Source organism: Vitis vinifera, chromosome 10, assembly GCF_030704535.1.
Source record: "Vitis vinifera cultivar Pinot Noir 40024 chromosome 10, ASM3070453v1".
Taxonomy (NCBI): Eukaryota; Viridiplantae; Streptophyta; class Magnoliopsida; order Vitales; family Vitaceae; genus Vitis; species Vitis vinifera.
This window is the reverse complement of record NC_081814.1, coordinates 3,614,362-3,637,130: the sequence shown is the minus strand read 5'-3', so window position 1 is coordinate 3,637,130 and position 22,769 is coordinate 3,614,362. Positions and strand designations below refer to the sequence as shown.

General features: G+C 35.9%; 3 protein-coding genes across 3 annotated transcripts; all 3 read right to left on the bottom strand.

Moving 5' to 3' along the window:
* Positions 1–4,540: 4,540 nt before the first annotated feature.
* On the bottom strand, positions 4,541–6,374 carry LOC100257999 (cysteine-rich receptor-like protein kinase 10). The gene is made up of 3 exons (XM_059740020.1): positions 5,243–6,374; positions 4,972–5,122; positions 4,541–4,856 (listed from the first exon to the last, which is right to left on the bottom strand). The coding sequence occupies exons 1-3, from the start codon at positions 5,329–5,331 to the stop codon at positions 4,551–4,553; spliced, it is 546 nt and encodes a 181-aa protein (XP_059596003.1). The 5' UTR covers positions 5,332–6,374; the 3' UTR covers positions 4,541–4,550.
* Positions 5,706–6,818, bottom strand: LOC132252596 (G-type lectin S-receptor-like serine/threonine-protein kinase At1g61370). The gene is made up of 4 exons (XM_059740181.1): positions 6,806–6,818; positions 6,472–6,579; positions 6,175–6,380; positions 5,706–5,954 (listed from the first exon to the last, which is right to left on the bottom strand). The coding sequence occupies exons 1-4, from the start codon at positions 6,816–6,818 to the stop codon at positions 5,706–5,708; spliced, it is 576 nt and encodes a 191-aa protein (XP_059596164.1).
* A 1,551-nt stretch (positions 6,819–8,369) lies between these two features.
* Positions 8,370–20,875, bottom strand: LOC104877385 (uncharacterized). The gene is made up of 15 exons (XM_059740180.1): positions 19,822–20,875; positions 19,263–19,388; positions 18,858–18,982; positions 18,513–18,723; positions 18,069–18,306; positions 17,808–17,958; positions 17,364–17,690; positions 13,293–13,303; positions 12,360–13,186; positions 11,007–11,126; positions 10,731–10,927; positions 10,261–10,471; positions 9,394–9,631; positions 8,952–9,102; positions 8,370–8,868 (listed from the first exon to the last, which is right to left on the bottom strand). Exons 1-15 carry the CDS (start codon positions 20,675–20,677, stop codon positions 8,560–8,562), a joined length of 4,098 nt encoding a protein of 1,365 aa, XP_059596163.1. The 5' UTR covers positions 20,678–20,875; the 3' UTR covers positions 8,370–8,559.
* Positions 20,876–22,769: the final 1,894 nt, after the last annotated feature.

The window sequence follows — 22,769 nt, the reverse complement described above, 5'->3', positions numbered from 1 at the left end:
TTTTATAGGAAGTAGTTGTTCATCATCTAGTAGCTTGATTTTCTGCTATTCTAATGTTATTTTAGTTACAAGCTCATGTATAAATTCAGCACTCTTCATCAATAAAATGTGTTCCAGCAGCCCAAAAATATATATTTTGCATAAGTGTTTAATCTTAGACCAACATTGTGGTATCACAACCATAGTTATCTTGAGGGGCCAATGAGTTGAGTGAGTAAGCCTGAATACCTTTCAGAGTGCCTAAACACCTAAAGACCCGTGAGGTGAGTGAACCCAAACACTTTCTAAAATCATCTAGCAATGGAAAGTCAAGTCTCACATCTGCACCATCAATTCTTGATGGAGACAATTATGAAACTTAGGCTGTTAGAATGGTAGTTCATCTACAAGCACTTGATGTTTGGGAAGCGGTGAAAGAAAATTGTTAGGAATTTGAGGCTAATCCAAACTATGGTAATCACCCTAAGGGGGGGGGGGGGGGTAAATAGGGTGATGGTCTCTTTTTCACAAATTTAAACTATGCAAAAATAAGAGACAATTATATGAAAATATATAATAAACAAAATAAACACAATTGCATATAATTTAAAAGAGTTAGGGAAGAGAGAGTGCAAACACGAGAGTTTATAGTGGTTCGACACTTCCTTGCCTACGTTCACTTTCCTCAACCTCCTAACCGAGTGAGGGTTCCATTATCTTGAAGCTTCAACCAAGCTTCCAATCTCTTTACAATTGGATTATGGTTCCAATTCATCATCTTGGACTTTTGACTCCAAGCACCCTTTACACTTCTTCAAAAGATATCCCTCTCTTGAACAACCTCTCAAGTGATACCCCTCACTTGAGAAAATTCCTCACAAAGATATACAAATAATGATCTCTCAAAATCCCAGTAATAGAACTTTAGGTTCAAAGATACAAGAAAAACTAGAATTGAATGATGCACTAAAGATATGCAAGTTTTGGAATAATGGTGCACTCAAAAATACTCTTTCAAGGCTCAAATATAATCAAGAAAGATTTGGGAAGGTTTAGCTTATGAAACAATGAAGTTTGGAGCCTTTTTATAGAAGAAAAAAGTCATACTAGCTGTTGGGGGTTCGACCGATCGAGCTAGGGGTCGACCGGTTGACTAGCCGTTAGGAAAAGTGACCGTTGGGCCTCAACCGGACCTTAACCGGACCTCGACCGGACCTCAACCGATTGAGGTTCAACCTTGACCGAGAAGAGAAGGCCATTGGGAGAGAGAGAAACTTTTTGGCCTCCCTCAACCGGTCATCGATCGGACGAGCACAACCGGTTGACCGGTTGAACTTGTAAACCAAGAGCTTCTCGTCTCCCTCCATGCAGCAACCCAACAGCCTCGCAAGATTTTTGTGTTGAAGTTTAACAATTAACATAACTTCATTCTTGAACTCCTCAAGACCTTGTCCTGATTTCCTCGAAAGCCTTTTAACAACTATTTCCCTTCCACCAAGCAGCTTCCCCTAACAGCATTTCAAACTTTCACAACCAAAGAAATTATATCATATCTCAAGAGCCAAGCATTACTATTTGTCACATAATAGCAAGGTTCATAGCCAATTCATTATGCATATGCCTGGGTAACTCTCTCAGGTACCCTTTTCAAGGCAATTAAGTTTTTTTCTATATTAAAAATCAAATGTCATATTAAGCTGCCAAGTGAACCCCACTTCCATCATCATTTTTCTTCAATGTGAATTATGTATTTTTCTTTAACCTTGTAGACAGGGCCAAAACCTCCTTCTCCAAGCTTATTGGAATCAGAAAAATTGTTTGTGGCGGCCAGGATGGCAGTTAAATTGAAGTAGTAAGTTTCTCCAGTGTTGTCTTGATCATGCATATGCCCTTTCATAAAGTGTACGCCAGTTGGACGACCCAAAACATTTAACAGAATTTCTTCAATTGTCTGCTCCCCTGAATCAGTGGTGACATCAAAATTTAATAGATATATTCAACAGTGTGCGCTTAACAGGCAAGCTCAACCATGGGAACCTCGTCTGCTCCTCCAACATGACCTCTTGAGATTTGAATTAATAACCTAGTGACATTAATCATATGATTAGAAAATCAATTGCCTGTCAATGAAGTTAAACTAATTCTCTTTATATGGTTTGAGTCACACCAAATCCTTAGCTAACCTTGGCCACACTTCCTGGGAGCCTATATCAAATCCAAGTTAACAAAATCTGGAACTTACTTCTTAAAGCTAATACAAAATCCCAAGTCAACACTACCTTATATTTATATACTTCCTGGTGTGAACATGAAATCCAAATACACCAAATGTAAGGCCTTACTTCTCGAGTCTTCCCGGGACCTACATTGTCGTCAACATGACAAGCACCTCCCAAGTTCGGATGAGTTCCGTCAAAGCTCAAACTCCAGATCTTGCTACTAGTCAGGGTCGGCTCCCAATACCTCAGTTGGATCAACTCAAACCCACGTGTTAGCCATTCACCATTTATTCCAATCCCAGATTCCCACTAACCACCTCTGGCCTTCATAAATATCTATTTTAGCTAGGGTCAAGACCAGCCAACCACTTGACTAGTCTAATGGTTAATGGGTCCTTTATGGGAATGATGTCTAAGTTTGTCCCTTGCAAGATATATTTTAGGCTCTATCTAGATCCTACACCTCGTAAAACCGTGGAAAAACGAGAGGAAATTAACCAAGAAAAATAAAAATAATTTTCTAATTAGTAAATTTGTTTACATGCTTCTCAAAATATTTTTCCTTATAAAACTAAAAAATGCATAAGTAATTAATTTAATTATATTTGATTAAGAGATTTCTGTTAATACTTTTTGGCCACCCAAAACAAACATTTAACTCACCTGCGTTATCAGGAGGAAATGGTTCTGCAGGAGGCGGAGGCGGCCGCTGTGCAGGCGCAGGAGCGGGTGGATCAGCAGAGACTTCAACATAGAAGGGGTACCGTTCATACCTTATATTGCAATTTGGACCCAGAACACACCATCCTACCTTCTCTTGGCAACACTCTTGGGTCTCCAAAAACAGCTTCCCCAAACACCTATTGCATCTAACATCGCTGGTATCTCTACTACACTGCGCTAGCCCATATAATATCAGAGACTCGTTATCAACGGACGGTCCCTCTTTTACCACAAACATGGACTCCGAATATGGAGCTTCTGACAGCAGCTCATTCATCAAAGATAGAGCGCCAACATCCCCTTCATCGGGATCGGTTCTGTTGTTCACATTCCACATTAAGAAGCCTCGAGTAGTCTCCATAGTTCCAAGGAAGTCCTCATTTGAGTAACGTAACATGCATTCATCATACCATATGGTAGCTGTTTTATTATACTGGCACTCCTCCTGGATTACTTGGACTGTTGTTTTCACACAGCTCTGGCAGGCAGTAGTGTTAACATCGCCTCTGCATGCATATCTCCCTCCATGCAGAAAGTTTCAGTTGTACCTTCCAAATCATTTAATGAAATTTCTACACCTGTTCCCTCCTCCGGGTAGGTAACAACATCAAAATCTAATTGCAAATTTAACAGTGTGGTTGCTGATCGTAAGCAAAAATATTGAGATTAACAGCAGTAGGAAGGCTCTGTTGTCTTGGGTGTCAAACATTCCTGCTGCTACACTAGCTTCTCGACATGGAAATCAAAGCCATGAAGGTATTCATCCACTTAATTGACGAAAAGAAAATTGTAAGGGTAATGGTGAAGGGATTGTATCCACCACTCTCTGCTAAATCATTCCAAGGCACAAATGAGGATGTGATTGATCACATACAACAGGTAGAACTGCTTAGAGAAGGGAAGAAAGGAACCAATTGAAGACGAACAAAATCAAGGACCAGTCCCTTTACTACCAGTGTTCCAACTTGTAACCCCACAAATTAAATTCTCTTTGAAATTTCACAAAAGAAGAATGTGTCAATTCCCAGAAAAGACTGAAGCTGTCGCTCGTGGCCTTCATAAGATGCTGTTCTTCACAAATTTCTATGGCAATTGAATATGCACATGCACTGGAGGAAGATGAAAGTCGTCTACATTGAGATTATTTTCCAATATCGCAATTCCTGGTGTTGGTGCACTTCTCAATACATGTTTAATGAGCCTTTCACTTTGACTTTAAAATCCCAGAAGCAGGCTGTAACCGGGCCATGCCTTAAAATCTTTCTTTGCAGAAAGGAAAAACGAATTTGAAGATAATGGGGCTCAATCGAAGCAACGTATATAAAGTTATTTGGAATGATATTAGGTTTCATGATCATATGAGATCTCATCTACAGAGAAATAGTAAGAGGGAGTTTAAAAAATAAATCAAATTTTCAAACATTTGATGTTTATTAGACATCCCCTTAAATGATTTTACTGAATTAGATGTATCATTTTCAAGTACTGAATATCACATGGCCTGTCTCTTTTATATGTAAGCATTCAAACATGTTAAGAAAGAAAGAAAAGAAAAACATATGATATAACTTCTATTATCATATAAATTGTAACAAAAACATTCTTTTGATTATAATCTTTGTTTACAAATTATCGAGGATGTAGATCGGTAATTGTAGCCTCATCTACTGAGAATTGATCCAACTTGTTTCCTAAAGGCATGTCCAACTGGCTGCTGTTATGGACAAAAAATGCAGGATGTGAAGGTACAGGGAGACTCAGAGAGTGGCCATTAAGCATGAGAACAATGGAAGCCATGGCTGGTCTGTCAGCTTCATTTCCTTGAACGCATAGGAGCCCAATGTGGATATATTTCATTATCTCGCTTGTTGAGCTATCCCTTAATGTGGGATCTACTATATTGGTAGCTGTCCCTTCTTTCCAATTTTCCCAAGCCTACAAGAATATATCAATATGTTCAATATTAAAGACAAGGTTTTGTAATGTCACCAATTCCTCAAGCATTATTCAACATCAACATCCATGCAAAAGAGGAGTTCATTATACTTACATAGCTCAGAAGGTCCTCAATGGTTTCCCTTCTGCGGATATGGTTATTCCTTTGACCAGTCACAATATCCAAAACTAACACACCAAAGCTATAAACATCTGTCTTGACTGAGAAGTGGCCGTGCATTGCATACTCTGGAGCCATATATCCACTGCATATGATAGTCAATGACAATGATATGAAATTTCAGTAACAATTGAGCGTTTTTTGTAGTTGTAATCTTTATTGTTTTGCAGTTAAGGCAGAATGAAAAGAGGAGGAGATGACTTACAATGTGCCAACAGTTCTGTTGGTGCTAGCTTCAATTTGGTTGCTTCCAAAAATCCTGGCAGTGCCAAAGTCTGAGATCTTGGGGTTCATCTCATCATCCAACAAAACATTGCTTGCTTTCAAATCCCTATGGATGATTTTGAGCCGAGAATCCTCATGGAGATATAGAAGCCCCCTTGCTATGCCACCAATAATGGCTGCCCGCCTAGCTCAGTCTAGTTGCTTTGTTTTTGTTGGATCTGTCTTTTGTCAAAACAGCATGAAAATTTTCAATTGAGATTTACAGAAGAAAAAGAATGTCAATCAGAAGAGCAAGAACAAGATAAATAAATGAACCATAAATCACACAAGATTCAAGGTTTCCTATGAGTCCATGACATTGGTGTTATGTCCTTGTGAAGTTTTTTCATGAGGTGAGAAGACTTGAATCATAGGACAGTGATGCCATTCAAGCCAAGAGAGTCTTACAACTCTTCAGTTGAGAGAAGGAGAGGGAACAAACCAAACAAAAAGGCGTCCAGACTCGTGTTGGCCATGTACTCGTAGACTAGAAGCTTTTCATCTCCCTTTATGCAGTAACCCAACAGCCTCACAAGATTTTTGTGTTGAAGTTTAACAATTAGCAAAACTTCATTCCTGAACTCTTCAATCCCTTGTCCTGATTTGGCTGAAAGCCTTTTAACCGCTATTTCTTTTCCATTAAGCAGAATGCCCTGCAGTCATTCAAACTTTCTCAACCAGAATGTCATATCATATATTAACACATCATACACTAATGGCCATGACTGCTGCTGTATCTCATAAAAACAACACACAAAGACAGTTGGGTAGTTTCTCCCAATAGCCTTTTTCATAGCACTCAAGCCAGTGAATTCAACTTTCATGACATTATTTTTGTGTATAAATTTAGTGAAAGAGTTTGTATTTCTTAACCTTGTAAACAGGGCCAAAACCTCCTTGTCCAAGCTTATTAGCCTCAGAGAAATTGTTTGTAGCAGCCAGAATAGTGGTTAAATTGAAGTAATACATTTCTCCACTGTCCTCCTCACCCCTTGCTTGCATATTTCCCTCCCTGAATTTTGTTTTGCCAGTGGGACGTTTCAAATCTTTCAATAAAATATCTTCCCTTGTTTTCTCCCCTGAGTAGGAAATAAGATTAAGATTTAATCGCACAAGTTGACCTATGTGGCTGTTGAAATACCGGCATTATTATTATATACATACATATACCTCCTCTGCTAACTGAATAGTAGATGCAGCAACCCAAAAGAATAACAACTACTGTAAATGCTGATGCAGTGCAGATTACAATCTTTGTTCTCTTCTTTCCTGATTTTCCTGCAGTCAAGTTTTACAATTATTAGTCTGATAGTGTGTCTTAAGCAAATTATCAATTAAAGAAGACAACAGCATGGCCAAAAGAAGGTTTTATTGTTAGCCCCTGCTCCAAGATTGGATCTTCCTTTTTTTTTTTTTTTTCATAAATAGAACAAAACAGAGAACATACTTCATATGGGGACTTTAAAGTGTGATAAATTTCTCAATGATTATAACATCAACATACCTGATCTGCGCATGGGTTGCGGGGAGAAGATTTGTCCGTATCTTAAATGGCAAGTTGGGCTCATAATACGCCACCCTAACCTCTCTCGGTTCAAACATCCTTTCTGAATTGGAAGCCTTTTGCACTAGCTCATAGATCAAAGCTAGAGCCCCAGCATCACGCCTTGAAGAGGATTCAGTACTGTTCCTATTATTCCACATCAAGTACCCTGTATATGTCTCTGGAATTCCAAAGAAGTCTTGATTAGAGTAACCTACCATGCAAGCATCGAACCATATGATCGCTTTTTTATTAAACTGGCATCGTTCTTGGATTTCTTGAGCTGCAGCTTTCACTCAAGTGTGGCAGGTGGTAGTGTTGACATCGCCTCTGCATTGGTAGAGACTGTAGATTTGGTTAGAGGAGTCATTGTAGAATTTATGGAGGGAAGCCTTAGAAGACACAGAATCCAAGAGGGAAGAAAGATTGGTTTCAAAATTGAGGTTTGCAGTGTCACCGTCTTGGCCTTGACGGAGGTGGTAATCGTAAATTGGTTGGGCATTGATGAAGCTGATAAGGCTGAAGATTGAGATTAAAATCATCAGTGGAAAGGCTCTGGTGTCTTGGATATCAAACAATCCTACTGATATCCTTAGGTGAATGAAAATCTAAAGGAGGACATACATGAAAGAAAATTCTTATATCTAATTGCCTAATTGAACTGTTTGCTAATTCTATGATAGCATAAATATGACCTTCAATAGATCAAAGAAGCACATAGAGAAAAAGGCATTTTTTCAAGTTTGGGGATCTAAAGCACTATAGCAGGCCTGGCAAGAAAAACTTTGAGGATGACTCCTTTTTAGCTACCTGCCAAAAAATGACTTCTCTCCATGGTGGGAGCATGCTAGTAGGAACTTGGAGTTTTCAAACATGGAAACTGGTAGATTTCTGTTATTTTTTTATATTTTTCAGAATCAACACTGCAAGAATTGAGAAGGCCAATAATTGAATTGTATTGGTGGTTCGAAAAGAAAGATTCAGATATGGCATTTTTAATGTTATGCTTTTCTAGGCATTATCGTTCTTTTCGGCTGCTCACTAAGAAAGATACGTTTGTTTTCAGTACTCTCCCCGAAATCTTCACTCTTATTTTATTAGAAACACTTTTCTCCTAACATATCACTGACCAACTGTTTTTCTTAATTGAATTGTTCCACATGTCTTACTTTTATATTGTCTACACATTATCATACAAACATGCCTTTCAGTTATAATAACTTGCATCCACATTTGTTGTGTATGGGTCACTAAAGACTTGTTTAATGAAAAAAGACGGATATTAACTTTAGTTTTGATCTGAGTCGATAACCCTTGAATTATGCTCTTGTCCCACATTACAGGCATAGAAATGAAGGTTGTGAGGGTACTGGGGACCAAGAGTGGCTATCAAGCATGAAAAGAACTGAAGGCATTTTTGGTCTGTCAGCAAAGTCTTCTGGAACACACAGTAGACCAATGCAGAAGTATATTCAAGAGAATCAGAATTTAAATGGATTTGAGTATAATAAAAAATGAGGTCTGATTGGTGAGAAAATTTCAGTAGAACCTATTCAAAAGTTGGTCTGATCCACTGGAAAAAACCAAGAAAAAAAATTGCACTGTCAAGTGGCAGGCTATTCTATCTTATTGGTACATCACTGTGTTCCTGAAATTGAAATTATGAATCATGGTATACTGGTATGAGCTCAAGTATGATGCAATGAACCTCCGAACTAAACAGAGGCACTAGTGGATGATTGATCTGAAATGAGAAAACCTAACCCCGACCCGCTTGTTGAAGATAGATCAGACATGAAAGATCTTCCCACTGAGAAGGGGGGTGCTGATGGTTGGGGAAGGTTGACCCATTTGCTTCCAAGCATGAGAGCAACTGATGACATGGGTGGTCTATCATTGGGGTCTTCCTGAACACACAGCAGAGCAATATGGATCCATCTGACAGCCTCACTTACAGGACATTTGTCAACTAAGTTCCTATCTATAAATTCAAGTCCCTTGTCTTCATTCCACAGCTGCCATGCCTGTTGGCAAGATAATGGAGATCTTCATAAATGGGGAAAATAAAGTAAGATCACAACATAGAGATGAAGAAAGAGAAGCCTACATGAGATAGAAGGTTTTGGGAATGATCCGTGCTATACAATCCACTGTTCTTTTTCCCACTCAAGATTTCTAGCAATAGAACTCCAAAGCTGTAAGTATCAGATTTCACAGAAAATAGTCCCTCCATTGCGTACTCTGGTGCCATGTATCCACTATTGGGAAACAAAATTTGAGGTACAGTTCAACATCAGAATGGAGTAAAGCAATCAACAGCAGTGCTTAAAATAACTCAAAATGTAATTTGAAATAAAACACTGAGCAAAAGAGACATTGAGAACATCATGATCATGTGGAAATGCCATTTTCTTTTTCCTCTGCAATTTGCTTATGTAGGGGTAATTTTACTGAAAACAGATCTAAAATCTTTGGAAATAATCACTTTTTTTTTAATTAATTGTTTAGTTTAGTTCAGTTTAATAGTTCAAAACAGCAAGATGACTTACAATGTACCGACCACTCTGTTGGTGTTAGCATCAAGTTGCTTGCTGCCAAAAATCCTAGCAGTGCCAAAGTCTGAGATCTTTGCATTCATTTCCTCATCCAACAAAACATTGCTTGCTTTCAAATCCCTGTGGATGATTTTGAGACGAGAGTCTTCATGAAGATACAGGATCCCCCTTGCTATTCCACGAACAATGGCTGCTCGCTTATCCCAGTCTAGTTCCTTGCATTTTGTTGGATCTGCCAGGGAGAAGTTTCTATTTTTTGAAGAAAGAAAAAAATCCTACAACAATTTTGAAAGTAACAGAAGAAAGGCAACTTATTTTGAAATGTAACCTGACTATTACTTTTCTAAGAATTGAAACCAGGTCCAACCTAAACTTTATAATTGATAGGTTCCCAGAGCATCCCTTTTACCTATTTGAGGTCAGGGCACACTTGATCTTACATAGGCCTAAAATTTCTAATGTTCTGGCCAAGGAGTTCAATGCACATAGCCATCATATTTGATTCATCTTACTCAAGCCTGTGCTTCATCGACTATGAAGTGCTCTTTGCATACTCAAGTGGCCTTTTTTTTAGCCTGTTGAAGCCCTGAATTTGAAACTATGGTGTTCCATGACAAGGTTTAAAAACTTCAAACTATTTCAGTTGTAACCAAGCAGGCTAATTGGGGTTGGTCAAGACTAAATCAAAATTTCCAGGGACTTGGACTGTGGATGAATTTGTAATGGTCGCAAACAAAAGCTGCAAAGCTCAGCTGTAATATTGGACAAAAAGACTTGAGGTTCAATAATTTAAAAATTCTAAGTTTGTTACTCATTAAAATTCATTAATTGTATAGAGAGAAAGAGAGAGGAAGAGCAAACCAAACAAAAAAGCATCAAGACTTGTATTAGCCATGTACTCGTAGACCAGGAGCTTCTCGTCTCCCTCCATGCAGCAACCCAACAGCCTCACAAGATTTTTGTGTTGAAGTTTAATGATTAACATAACTTCATTCTTGAACTCCTCAAGACCTTGTCCTGATTTCGTTGAAAGCCTTTTAACAGCTATTTCCCTTCCATCAAGCAGCTTCCCCTGACAAAATTTCAAACTTTCACAACCAAAGATATTGTATCATATCTTAACAGCCAAGCACTACTATTTTTTCACATGATAGCAAGGTTCACAGCCAGCTCATTATGCATTTGTCTGGGTAACTCTCTCAGTTACCCTTTTCAAGGTAATTAAGATTTTTTCTATTCTAAAAATCAAATGTCATATTAATCTGTCAAGTGAACCCCACTTCCATTACATATCATTTTTCTTCAATATGAAAAATATATGTTTCTTTAACCTTGTAAACAGGGCCAAAACCCCCTTCTCCAAGCTTATTGGAATCAGAAAAATTGTTTGTAGCAGCCAGTATGGTGGTTAAATTGAAGTAGTAAGTTTCTACAGAGTTGTCTTGATCATGCATATGCCCTTCCATAAAGTGTGTGCCGGTTGGACGGTCCAACACATTTAACAGAATTTCTTCACTTTTCTGCTCCCCTGAATCAGTGCTGACACCAAAATTTAATAGCAATATTCAACAGTGTGGTGATTAATAGACAAGCTCAATCATACATACCTCGTGTGCTCTTCCTGCTAAAGAATGAAAAATAAAGGAAGAAACCCAAGACAACTGCAGCTCCTGCAATTGCTGATACAGTGATGATCACGATCTTTATGGTGTTGTTTCCTCCCCCTCCTGCCATTACATTATACACGTATATATAGTTAGAAATTTGTTTGTCATTCTTCAACAAACTATTTGATTATGATTCTCCAACAACCGCATGGTTGGTGTTATGCATGGACATTAGTCATCACATTTGAAAATTAATTTACTGTTAGTGAGGCCAAGTTAGTTCCCTTTATATTGTCAAGGTCATATACCAAAGCCAAATCATATCAAATCGTGAGAAGCATACAAATCTAAGGCCTTACTTCTTGAACCACTGTTTTCCTGAGTAGTGGCTTTGTTCCTAACCTAACAAATCTTTCCTCCAACATGACCGTCTTGAGATTTAATCATATCATTTGAAAATCAATTGGCTGTCAACGAAATTAAACTAATTCTCTTTATATGGTTCAAGTCACACTAAATCCCTAGCTAACCTTCGCCAGACTTCCTGAGAGCCAATATAAAATCCCAAGTTAAGAATCTCCTACTTCTTAAAGCCAATACAAAATCCCAAGTCATCAACACAACCTTACATGAATAAACTTCCCAGTTCACCGGTTTGAACATCAAATCCCAAACCAAATGTAAGGCCTTACCTTTCTTGAGTCTTCCCTGGACCCACGTGTTTGTCAACCTGACTAGCACGTTCCAACAAACACCAATCTGACGAGTTCCGTCAAGCTTAAATCTCAGACCTTGCTCCTTGTCAGGGCTAGCTCCCAATGTCTAATTTGGATCAACTCGAACCCACGTGCTCACCAATCACCACTTATTCCAATCCCAAATTCCCACCAACCACCTCTGCCAGGGCCAAATCCCCGTACTTCTAAGCTCCTGGCCTTCATAAATATCTGTTTTAACTAGGGTAAAGACCAACCACCCGCTTGACTAGTCTAATGGTTAATGGGTCCTCTATAGAAATGATGTCTAAGTCTGTCCCTTACAAGATATGTTTTAGGCTCTATCCAGATTCTACACCTGGTAAAACAATGGAAAAATGAGAGGGAATTAACCAATAAATTAAAATAAAAAATAATTTTATAGTTTGTAAATTTGTTTACATGCTTCTCAAAATAGTTTTCGTTCATTATAGAACTAAAAAAATGCATAAATTTCAAATTAATTTAATACTCGATTTTTTATTTTGGTATTTTCTAGGGATAGACCAAATAAGAGATTTCTGGTAATACTTTTTGACCACCCAAACGGAGACTTAACTCTGCTAAATTTGTGGGCTTACACGTATCTTTAACTCACCTGGGTTATCGGGAGCAGGCGCAGGTGCGGGTGGATCAGCAGAGACTTCATCATAGAAGCGGTACCGTTCATACCTTATATTGCAATTTGGACCCAGAGCACGCCATCCTACCTTCTCTTGGCAACACTCTTGGATCATCGACGACAGGTCAAATAAACAGTTATAGCATGAAGTAGTGTTGATATCTCTAGTACACTGCGCCAGCCCATATAAAATTAGAGACGCGTTATCTGTGGACGGTCTCTCATCTGTCTGAAACATGAGCTCCGAATATGGAGTTTCTCCCCTCAGCTGATCCATCAAAGATAGAGCGCCCACATCCCTTTCACCGGAATCAGTTCTGTTGTTCACATTGTACATTAAGAAGCCTGGAGAAGTGTTCATAGTTCCAATGAAGTCTTCATTAGAGTAACGTAACATGCATTCATCATACCATATGATAGCTGTTTTATTATACTGGCACTGCTCCTGGATTTCTTGGCCTGCAGTTTTCACACAACTCTGGCAGGTAGTAGCGTTAACATCGCCTCTGCATAGATAGAGGCTGTAGATTTGGTTCAAGGTATCATTGTAGAAGGTGTAGGTGGAAGCTTTAGAAGATTGAGAATCCAAGAGGGAAGTGAGATTAGTTTTGTAATCCCCATCGGGTGTCTCACTGCCACAAGAGCTGTAGAGGTATGATAATTGCCCACTGGCGAAGACGATAAGGCTAAAGATTGAGATCAAGAACAATAGAAAGGCTCTGGTGCTAAACAAGTCGGAACCCATCAAGGAAAATTGCAAGTTTGATGAAAAGAAAACTGTGTATAAGAGAACTAGAGCCCTTCTTCTTTAGCTGTCTGGTGCACAAGTTGCCTTCTCTCTCTTTCCTCAGAAGAGACGTGCTACCACAAACTTAGAAATTTCAAATTAGAAGAACCTCAAATACTGACCTTTTCATCATCTTACAAGAGAACAATTCCATAATTCCTAATCACCATACTCGCGTTCTCATCAGTAATTCGCTTTTAACTGACGTAACATGGATTGTTGACTAGCTAGACCTTTAAAGTGTACTTTGAAAAATAAAACTCTGCTTTTAATTTTTAAAATAAAAAATATTTTCTATTTCTAAGAATTATTTTTTAAAAAAGAAATTTAAAATTAGAAAAGTATTTTAAATTTTAATTTTTTTTGTAATTTTTGTTAAGAACACAAATAAGTCCTTACCTATTCTATTAAGAGTTTTATTTTTATTTTATATGAATTTCTATTTTTAAAAGTAAAAATGTAAGAAGTGCATCCAAATGCGGGGTAATTAATTAATTTATAAAATTTATTTTATATTTTTGAAGACTTGGTAAAAGGCTTGGACCTGATCCCTTTTGAACCCTCCCTTTTTATAGTTTGTATAAAGTTCTAGGTAGATCATGAAGGTTTGAATTGACTGCTTGAGGTGGGTTTTATATAAGGATAAAAATATTAGTAATCCGTAGTTTGATTTTACAGATATATCAGAGATATATTAACGAATATTTTGACGCAAAATATTGATTGGTTTAAAATTAATCAAAATTTATAAAAATATAAAACAAAACTCTTATAAATGAAATTAGAAGTATAATAGACATTTTAAAGTTATTTTATTGAAAAAATTAATATATATATATATATAAGTGTATATTGATTATTAAATTACATCAAATATTATTCAATAATAATATTATAATATTTGATTATATTATGTTTAATTTTAAAATATATTTAATATTAAAATTATGATATATTTAATTTAATTGTATTAAATGATAATAAATATATAATTTTTTAATATTTAATTAATATATTATTGATATTAAAAACTTTTTTCTACTTAATTAAATGAATTCATTTATTTATTTATAAAATAATTATAATTAATTCGTTGTTTAAAGGATTGTTTTAATATTTTGTGTATAATATATATGTGTGGTGCATGATAATTATCAAAGGGCAATCTTGCCTTAATGGTTGGTAGGTGTTGACCCCAACCTTTTGATTGGGGGGGTGGGACTCCTAGGAGCGGGAAGCATGAGCATGATATTTTAATCACTGGTTTTATATGGGTACCTAATTTGAGGGGGGATTATTTTTTGTGGCATCAATTTTAATGATTTCATCCATCTAACCTAAATGACTTAATTGTTATTATTAATTTGATGATTTTATATGGGTACCTAATTTGAGGGGGGGTTATTTTTTGTGGCATCAATTTTAATGATTTCATCCATCTAACCTAAATGACTTAATTGTTATTATTAATTTGATGAGAAAAATAAAAAATAATTAAGTTACACACTTAAATGAATGAAGTTATAACTCTCTAGAAGGTCTTTATCCATTTCTTTAATCCAATTAGGTTTAAGATCACTTTATTTATTCAACGGTCTAAAGGATATGACAAATTTTAGCATTTTATTTATTGAAAGTAGAAGACAAGGAAAAGGCTTGGTCCACCCCTCCCTCGACATTTCCTTTTATAGTTTGTATAAAGTTTTGAGTTGATAACGAAAGTTTGACTTGACCACTTGAGGGAAACTTGTGTCTTGGGCCGCCCATGGGTTTTCAAAACCTAAAAATTGGAAATCCAAGATTCCCCCATTAATATAGAAAATATATGATTTTTATGCACTATGTGCTGAGTGGTCTTTTTATACCCACTTTGCTCTTACCCAATTCACTTTGCATTACTGCAGTTTGAAATTTCCCAAACAACATTTCTCTCTTTCTTTGACTTCCTCATCACCCAAACATAGTGTCATTTGAAATTTCCTTATTTCCGGAACAAAATTTCTCGTTTTTCTCTCATTTTGCCCTAACCCTGACTTGAGACGGTCGATTCAATGAAAGAAACTCGAGCATATCCCCCTCAAACTGTCTCTTTCCTGCTCACTGTCACACCTACCGTGGACAACACCTCTACCTCATTGTTGTTGCCGCATTTTCCGTTGCCACCTCTAGATCCAACGCTTCCACCTCTCTTTGTTACCTCTCTCAACGTTCAAAGCCTGAAACTCTCTAGTGAAATCTTTGCTGGTGAAACTTAAACTAATAATATTTTCATTTTGAGGTTAAATTTAGAGATTTTATTTATTTTTATTTTTTTTAACTTCGTTACTTTTTGATGCCTCTCATTTTTGTCATTGCTGATAGGGTTGTTGAAGATGGAAGACACATTTGTAATTCTCTAGAAGGTCAACTTAGAAACAGAGGCCCAATTTGTCCTTGTATCTGTACTTTTGGCATGGGTATCAGGTAAGTGAAAAACTCTTATAGTCTTAATCTCACAATCTTGTAGTGCTTCTATTCCTTATGAACTTTACAGGTTCATACTGTAGTTATAACTCCTTACAAATGCTAGCACATATTGGAAGAGGTTACTATGATGCTGGTCCCTTATATTGGTTTGTAACTTTTATTTATTTCTTTCTCACAAATGATAACACTGATGTTGAACTAATTTACTAATTGTTGTTCATGTTGATAGTACTAATGCTAAGTTGAAAAAATGCAACAAGGAAAAAGTTCAAAATTATTAGTTTGGAGCCTAGTTGCAATAAATAAAAATTAATTATCTTCAGATTTCGGGTAGGGGTTAGGGAAAAATGCAACAAAATGATAGGAAGACGAGATATTTTTTTAAAGAAATCAATATTTTGGATTTCAACTTTTCGTTCAGTTATGCCTGTTATAACAAAATCAGAATCCTAGTTACGCCTATTAAAGTCATTTTTTAACTGGGCGTTCTTAGGATGGAATGCTGCATTTGGTTGCTAAGAAAGTAGATAAGAAAACAAAATGCAGGTTGGAGTTTTGGAACTTGCTTAGGAACCTTTAGTAACCTTTAGGTACTACCTTAGTAACCTTTAAGTATTACGTTAATCTACCTAGGTACTATCTTAACTGATCTTAGGTACTACCTTAATTAAACTTGGATAATACTTGTGTAAAGCCTTAAAACTTCATTTGTGGACATTAATTACTTCATTTGTGAACATTAGAGCATGACATTATGTTCCCTTTGATATAATGGTGACAATATAAAATTTAAGTATTTTCTAAAATGGTCCAAGCAATGATTGAAGATATAAATTTTTTTGTATTATATATAAATAAAAAAAAAGTAGGGAAAACTGTTTTTTATATTAAGTTTTGAAACAAAATTCTGTTTTTAAGAATAAATGAGAATTATTTTTAAAAATTTTAAAACTATTTTCTGAAAGTTGTTTTTGTAAACATATACAAAGAGTCCATTATACATTTTTTTTTTTTGTTTTTGTTTTGGTGTCAATTCCATATTAAATAAAATAAAATTATAGTTTAATTATTATCAATATATTTCAATTATTTTTTTAAGGACAATGTTAGTTGTTTCATCAAATTTTCAAGGTGATGTTATTCTTCACGGATCACATGGATAAAAATAATTAAAATGGTATATTGGTTCTAAGTGATGTTATGCTTCTTATTACTTTTACATCCAGATATACTACTAAATATTAAAATACTTCTCATTTAAAAGGGATGACAAAAAATGTGCTACAAACTAGGAAAAACCAAATTACACATTTTTCTTCTCAAGAGCATTTGGTCAATGAAAATGGTAAAGAAATTGGATCGTAACATCATGTGAAGAGATGAATCAGAATTTAAATAAGAGTAAGTTTTGATTTTTATGATAGTGAATTTTTATTTTTGATAAATAATCTTTAATCAAACAATCCCATTCCTATTTGCTCATGGAGAGGGTCACAGCTCGTGGCATAGGTTAGACGATGCCATTAAAGTCTTCATCATATATCCTACCCCATAATTCATGTGGTAGTGGGTTGGTGGAGAAAGAAAAAATGAAAAAAGAAAAAAAAGTAAGAATTTAATTAAAATTTTAATTCTATTTTGATGCTATCATTTCTGAGAACAAATTATAACATGAACATGCATGTCTTTAGATTATAACTCAAAAATGCAACATCATCCATCTGTTATTCAAGTCGTATGTATTGAGAATTAATAGGACTACTACTTCGGGAAAGATCAGAATCAGTCGACCTTGAATTATGCTCCAGCCCCGAAGAAATGTTTTGGTCAATGTTACTACGTAAAAAAAATGCAGGGTGTGAAGGTATTGGGAGATTGAGAGAGTAGCTATTTAGCATGAGCATTACTGAAGCCATTGTTGGTCGATCAGCCACATTTTCTTGAACACATAGCAACCCAATGTGGATACATCTCATTATTTCGCTTGTTGAGCCATCCCTTAATGTTGGATCTATCATACTGCTTGCTGTTCCTTCCCTCCAAGAAATCCAGGCCTATGGGGATGCAAGGATATATATGCATATTCAATATTAAGTATGAGGTTCTATAACATTTTCATTATTGTATGCATTACCATAAAAAGAGAAATGCACCTCTCTATTCATACTTACGTGGGTCAGAAGATACTCAGTGTTCTCGCCAACATGGAAACAATTATTCTTTTGACCGCTTATAATCTCCAGAATCAACACACCCAAGCTATATACGTCCGACTTAACTGAGAATTTCCCATGCAATACATATTCTGGGGCCATATATCCACTGCATATCATAGTCAATAAAGTCAAATATGAAAGAAAGGAAAAAAAGCTCTCAAGATTTATATTTATTCAATGTTGTAGTTAACTAGTAGTCCTAATTTTGGTACTTACTAGGTGCCCATAATTCTACTTGTATTCTCTTGAGTTTGATCAACTGCAAATAATCTAGCTATCCCAAAATCAGAAATTTTAGGGTTCATCTCTGCATCTAATAGAATGTTGCTTGCTTTGAGATCACGGTGAATAATTCGAAGTCGAGAATCTTCATGAAGATAAAGAAGCCCTCGAGCGATGCCTCCTATGATTTTGTAACGCTTTTCCCAATTCAATTGTGTCTGCTTAATTGGATCTACATGCTCAGACAAGTATGAGTATATAAGTGATTAAGTGAAGATTTATATGGCTCCTGAACTACAAAAGGAAAATAACTGTAAGTAGGAGCATGTCTGAGATGTTTTTCTTGTTTATATATGTAGTTCGATTTTAATCAGTCCCACCATGCATATCAATTGTTGATAAATAGAATCTAATATAGAACAGGACGAGCAGTTGTACCAAATATGAAGCCATGGAGGCTTAAGTTAGGCATAAACTCATAGATGAGAAGTCTTTCGGATCTTTCCAAGCAAAAACCCAGTAGCCTAACCAAATTTCTATGTTGAAGCTTCGCCATTAACAGCACCTCATTTTTGAATTCTTGTTCTCCTTGTTTAGAACCAGCAGACAGCCTCTTAACAGCTATTTCTTGCCCATCGGAAAGCCTACCCTGATGATATATGGCAACAAAAGAAAGCAAAATAGTTCATGAAAATCATCCTCAATGAATGAGAAACTTTGAATTTAACACATGTTAGAAAGTAAAACATTTATATTCTCTCTCATATGGTTGTGTTTTATTACCTTGTAAACAGAGCCGAATCCACCTTCTCCAAGCTTATTAGCATCAGAGAAGTTGTCTGTTGCAACTCTAATGGTGCTGAACTGAAATTGCAAGGATTCCAGGGTTCTAGTTTCACCCTCAAAACCTTCACATGAAGGATAGAGTTACATATATTCACATACATATGAGAAAAAAAATTGGAAATCGAATAACTTGAGTGTAGCTTTTTATGAATGGTTGGTTAGTCATGCAGAAGTCACCATCATGATCTGAGCCAGCATATACTAAAACTTTGTGAGTAAAAATGCGCATTGTGGAGTCATGAATGTTATTATAAAAGATCTTGGGAGTGGTTTCAAGAAGAAAATGATTTCAATTGCAAGAGGCAAAGTCAATAAAAGATGAAGCACCTATGATTAACTTACTTAGAAACTGCCCCCTTGGCCTCCTCTTTTTTAAAAAGAAGCAGATGAAGCTGATCAATAACACTGAAATAATAACCGTGGGAACGACTATGAGGATGAGGGTCCGGGATGTGTTACTCTTCTTTCCTGAAAAAGTCAATTTAACACCACATTCATTGACTGCAGAATTTTGAAATTGCTCTCAGAGGTGATGGTAAAGCTATTAAAAGACTTTTTCATTTTACCCTTCTTTATATATATCATTATTTTTTCCTTTTACTTAAAATTCTCTAGACGTGGGTCACTTCATCTTAATTTTTTGTAGAACTAAAAGTATCATTCGTCACATAAAATGTGACCCCCCGTGGAGACTGATCTCAGATTTCCACAATGTTAGGCTTGAGAAGCCTCCAAATAACCACACAAAATTTGGATCAAGTTGCTGATTGAAATATTACAGCCCACACAATGGGCTTCATGCTCCAAGAATACTATCTTAAACTCTATATTAAAATTACTTCCAAGACTTAACTAGTAACAAATTTTAAGATAACTTGGGTCAAAGCTTTAAGATTCATACCTTTGGTAGGTGTAACAATGGCTGGGGAGGGTGGGGTGAGGTTATCCGAAGGAGAAGGTGAGGAAGGTGGCCATGTTGCAGGTGGAGGCGTGTTAGCCGCTGTAAAATCATAGAAACGGAATGTTTCAAACCTGAGGCTGCAACTGGGCTTAAAAATTCGTCCTCCTTCCTTGTTACCGCAACATGCTGGAACATCATTAATAGCCCCTTCTAAACAACTGCTGCAAGACGACTCATTTAGATCAGGAGTGCACTGCATAAACCCGTATATCCTTTTATCACCAGTGCCAGTCGCTTCTCCTGTCGCAAATTTGAGCAGCGAATTGCCCGAAGCAGCTTTGCTTCGGAGGCTGTCCAACAAGGTCTTCAGCGCCTGATTGAACACATCTTCATTGGAGACATTGTTCGGGTTTGGAACATAAAAACTAGGCAAAATTTCCAGAGTCCTGAATATGGACCGATTGGAGTATCGTAACATGCATTCATCATACCCTCCTATTGCTTCATTCTGGTAGGGACAGCGCTGCGGGAGCTGAAGCCTGGAGTCGTTGAGGCAACTGTGGCACTTATCTTGTGTGATGTCTCCTCTGCAGAGGGCAATTGCGTTAACCTCGTTGGGGCTTTGGCCGACGGAGAAATTGTAAAAGCCATAGTTGATTTCTTTGTATGAGAACAGTGTAGAGAGAAGGGTGTTGAGGTTTGACTGGTAGGTGCTGTTATTGCTGTAAGTACCAACATTTTCTGAACAATTGTGGTAGACCAGGTCAGGCTGGGCTACTGTTACAGCAACAAGGTGTGGTATGAGAATGGTATAAGCGAAGAAAACCAATCTGGGAAAATCCATTCTCATCTCCATGGCTTCTTGTGATGGTTTTCACTAAATGGAAAGATTCAGGCTCCACGGCTTTGAAATGAAAGTGATTAGCAGGGATTGACAACCAAGTCAATCTTGCTTTTCTCAGATCTTGATCAAACTTCAGTGTTGAAACTACGAAAATAAAATTAATTTTGTAATTTTGAAGGACCCATTTCCATATGCATAGTCCTTATGCTGTGGTCCTTGGCCTTTGCACAGGTCAACTCGTCAACACTTGATTAATAGATAAAAGAAAAAGATGATTGGGTTTATATTGGTGAACACGCGGTTTCAACATGTTGATTGAGACTGAGTGGCTGACGACAATCCACGCATTTGCGTGTTAAATGGGCACCTTTTACTTTTGCTTTTGTTTTGTTTTTTTGTTTTTTCTTTTTTGTGGGCTTTATTATCCTTTCTAGAAGTTTTCCTTGTTTGGAATCGTAGGAATTTCTAGATGGAGGGGATTCCAAGGGTTTTTGTGAAGAATTTTAAAAGTTTTGAACTCTTTAAAGTAGTGAAATTTTAGAATTTTTGAATGTTATTGACTTCATATTTTCATATCAACATTGTATCTTTTATATTTTCTTGAATGACAAGTGGGCATGCTTTCTCTCCTATGATCTCTTTTGTCAACCTTTTTGTTGTAATAAACAAATAAATAACTCTCTCTCTATATAAAAGATTACATTAAAATACCGATATATTTGGTAATGTTTTTTAACACTAATATATTTTTAACAAGTAGACATTAATTTAGAGTTCAGTTCAGATGAATTTGTTTTTAAATCAGGTAACATCTTGTGTAAAAAAAAGAAAAAGGAAGAGTGATAACTAGTATATTTTTATAAATTTTCACTAATTTAATATACTTTTACCTGCAAATGAATTAATGTCTTAAATTAGTTATGTCTTTTTATTATCAATGAAGTTACGTTCGTTTTTATAATTGTAGACATGACATATTTGGATTCAAGAATAACTTGTTAACTAGAAGGATATCCTTTAAACTTTTAATATATTAGTATAAATAACTTTGATTTTTGAGTCAATCATGATATAAATCACTTTGCATCATAATTAATTGATTTATTTTTTAAATTTATTTTTTTATTTCATTGAAAAATGATTTATGAAGGTGAGATTCAATTTCCTAATTTCATTTATTATTTCAAATAATTAAATTCTTTTCTTTTATGATTCAATAAATGAAAGATTTTTTCATTCAATATAAAAAAGTGTTTTTCCTATAAGCTATCACATAAATCATTTCATATTTCTATTTAAGAGTAATTTTATATTGATTAAGAAGAACTTAAAACTATTTTGGGTTCAAAAGAATTTACAATAGAAACCAAAACATCTATTATCTTTTGCATTTTAGTCAAAATTGGAAGAATTCACAAAGAAAATGGTTTTTGTAAGAAATACTCAACCGTATCTTGGAGAGTAGAATTGTTATAAAAAGCTCAAGTTTGAATAAACCCCTATATTCTATACATCATCCCCCTGAAGTTGATGACGCTATGTAGCACTGTAAGCTTGCTTTGTTAGCTTAAGAATCGTTGAGTTGAAAGGAGCTTTGTCATAGTATCAACAAATTGATCTTTAGGAGTAAATTGAACCAATAAAGTATGATTCATAACAAGTTCTTGAAAACATTCTAATCAATCCTGACATGTTTACAAATGAGGAGGGGTGGGTTTGGTAAAGTGACATTGAGTTCCTCAAGGAGTGTTGTAGTAATCCATATGATTTAGAGTTACTGCATTAGCCAAACCATGATACTCAGATTCAACATGAATAAAGAGACAACTGCCTACTTTGTTTGGAATTCCAAGATACTAGATTAGGTCCAAAGAAATGGAAATAACTAGTACTTGTGCTCTTTATGTCATTAGGGTAACTTGCCCAATCAACATCAATATAGCAGGTAAGAGAGAAGTTTGAGGAGGCCTAGAGAGAAATTCCATGAATGAGACTATATCCTTTAAGTATCTAAGATCCTCTTAATAGCCTATCAGTGAGAGGAGGTGGGGGCATGCATAAATTGACATGCTTTATTAATTGCAAACTAAGCTCAGGTCTAGCT

Bases quoted from the DNA above. Each gene is read 5' to 3' on its own strand.
- LOC132252596 (XM_059740181.1), bottom strand. The intron at 6,381-6,471 runs GTATATGTATGT...TTTCCTACTCAG, and splicing joins CTATTCAGTTAGCAGAGGAG to GGGAGAAAACAAGGGAAGAT. The intron at 5,955-6,174 runs GTTAAGAAATAC...GAATGACTGCAG, and splicing joins GTTTTGGCCCTGTTTACAAG to GGCATTCTGCTTAATGGAAA.
- LOC100257999 (XM_059740020.1), bottom strand. From the start codon at position 5,331: ATGAACCCCAAGATCTCAGACTTTGGCACTGCCAGGATTTTTGGAAGC. The intron at 5,123-5,242 runs GTAAGTCATCTC...TATCATATGCAG, and splicing joins AACAGAACTGTTGGCACATT to TGGATATATGGCTCCAGAGT. The intron at 4,857-4,971 runs GTAAGTATAATG...ATATTCTTGTAG, and splicing joins TTGAGGACCTTCTGAGCTAT to GCTTGGGAAAATTGGAAAGA.
- LOC104877385 (XM_059740180.1), bottom strand. From the start codon at position 20,677: ATGGAGATGAGAATGGATTTTCCCAGATTGGTTTTCTTCGCTTATACC. The intron at 19,389-19,821 runs GTATGAATCTTA...TGACTTTTTCAG, and splicing joins CATTGTTACACCTACCAAAG to GAAAGAAGAGTAACACATCC. The intron at 10,472-10,730 runs GTTAAAGAAACA...AAATTTTGTCAG, and splicing joins GTTTTGGCCCTGTTTACAAG to GGGAAGCTGCTTGATGGAAG.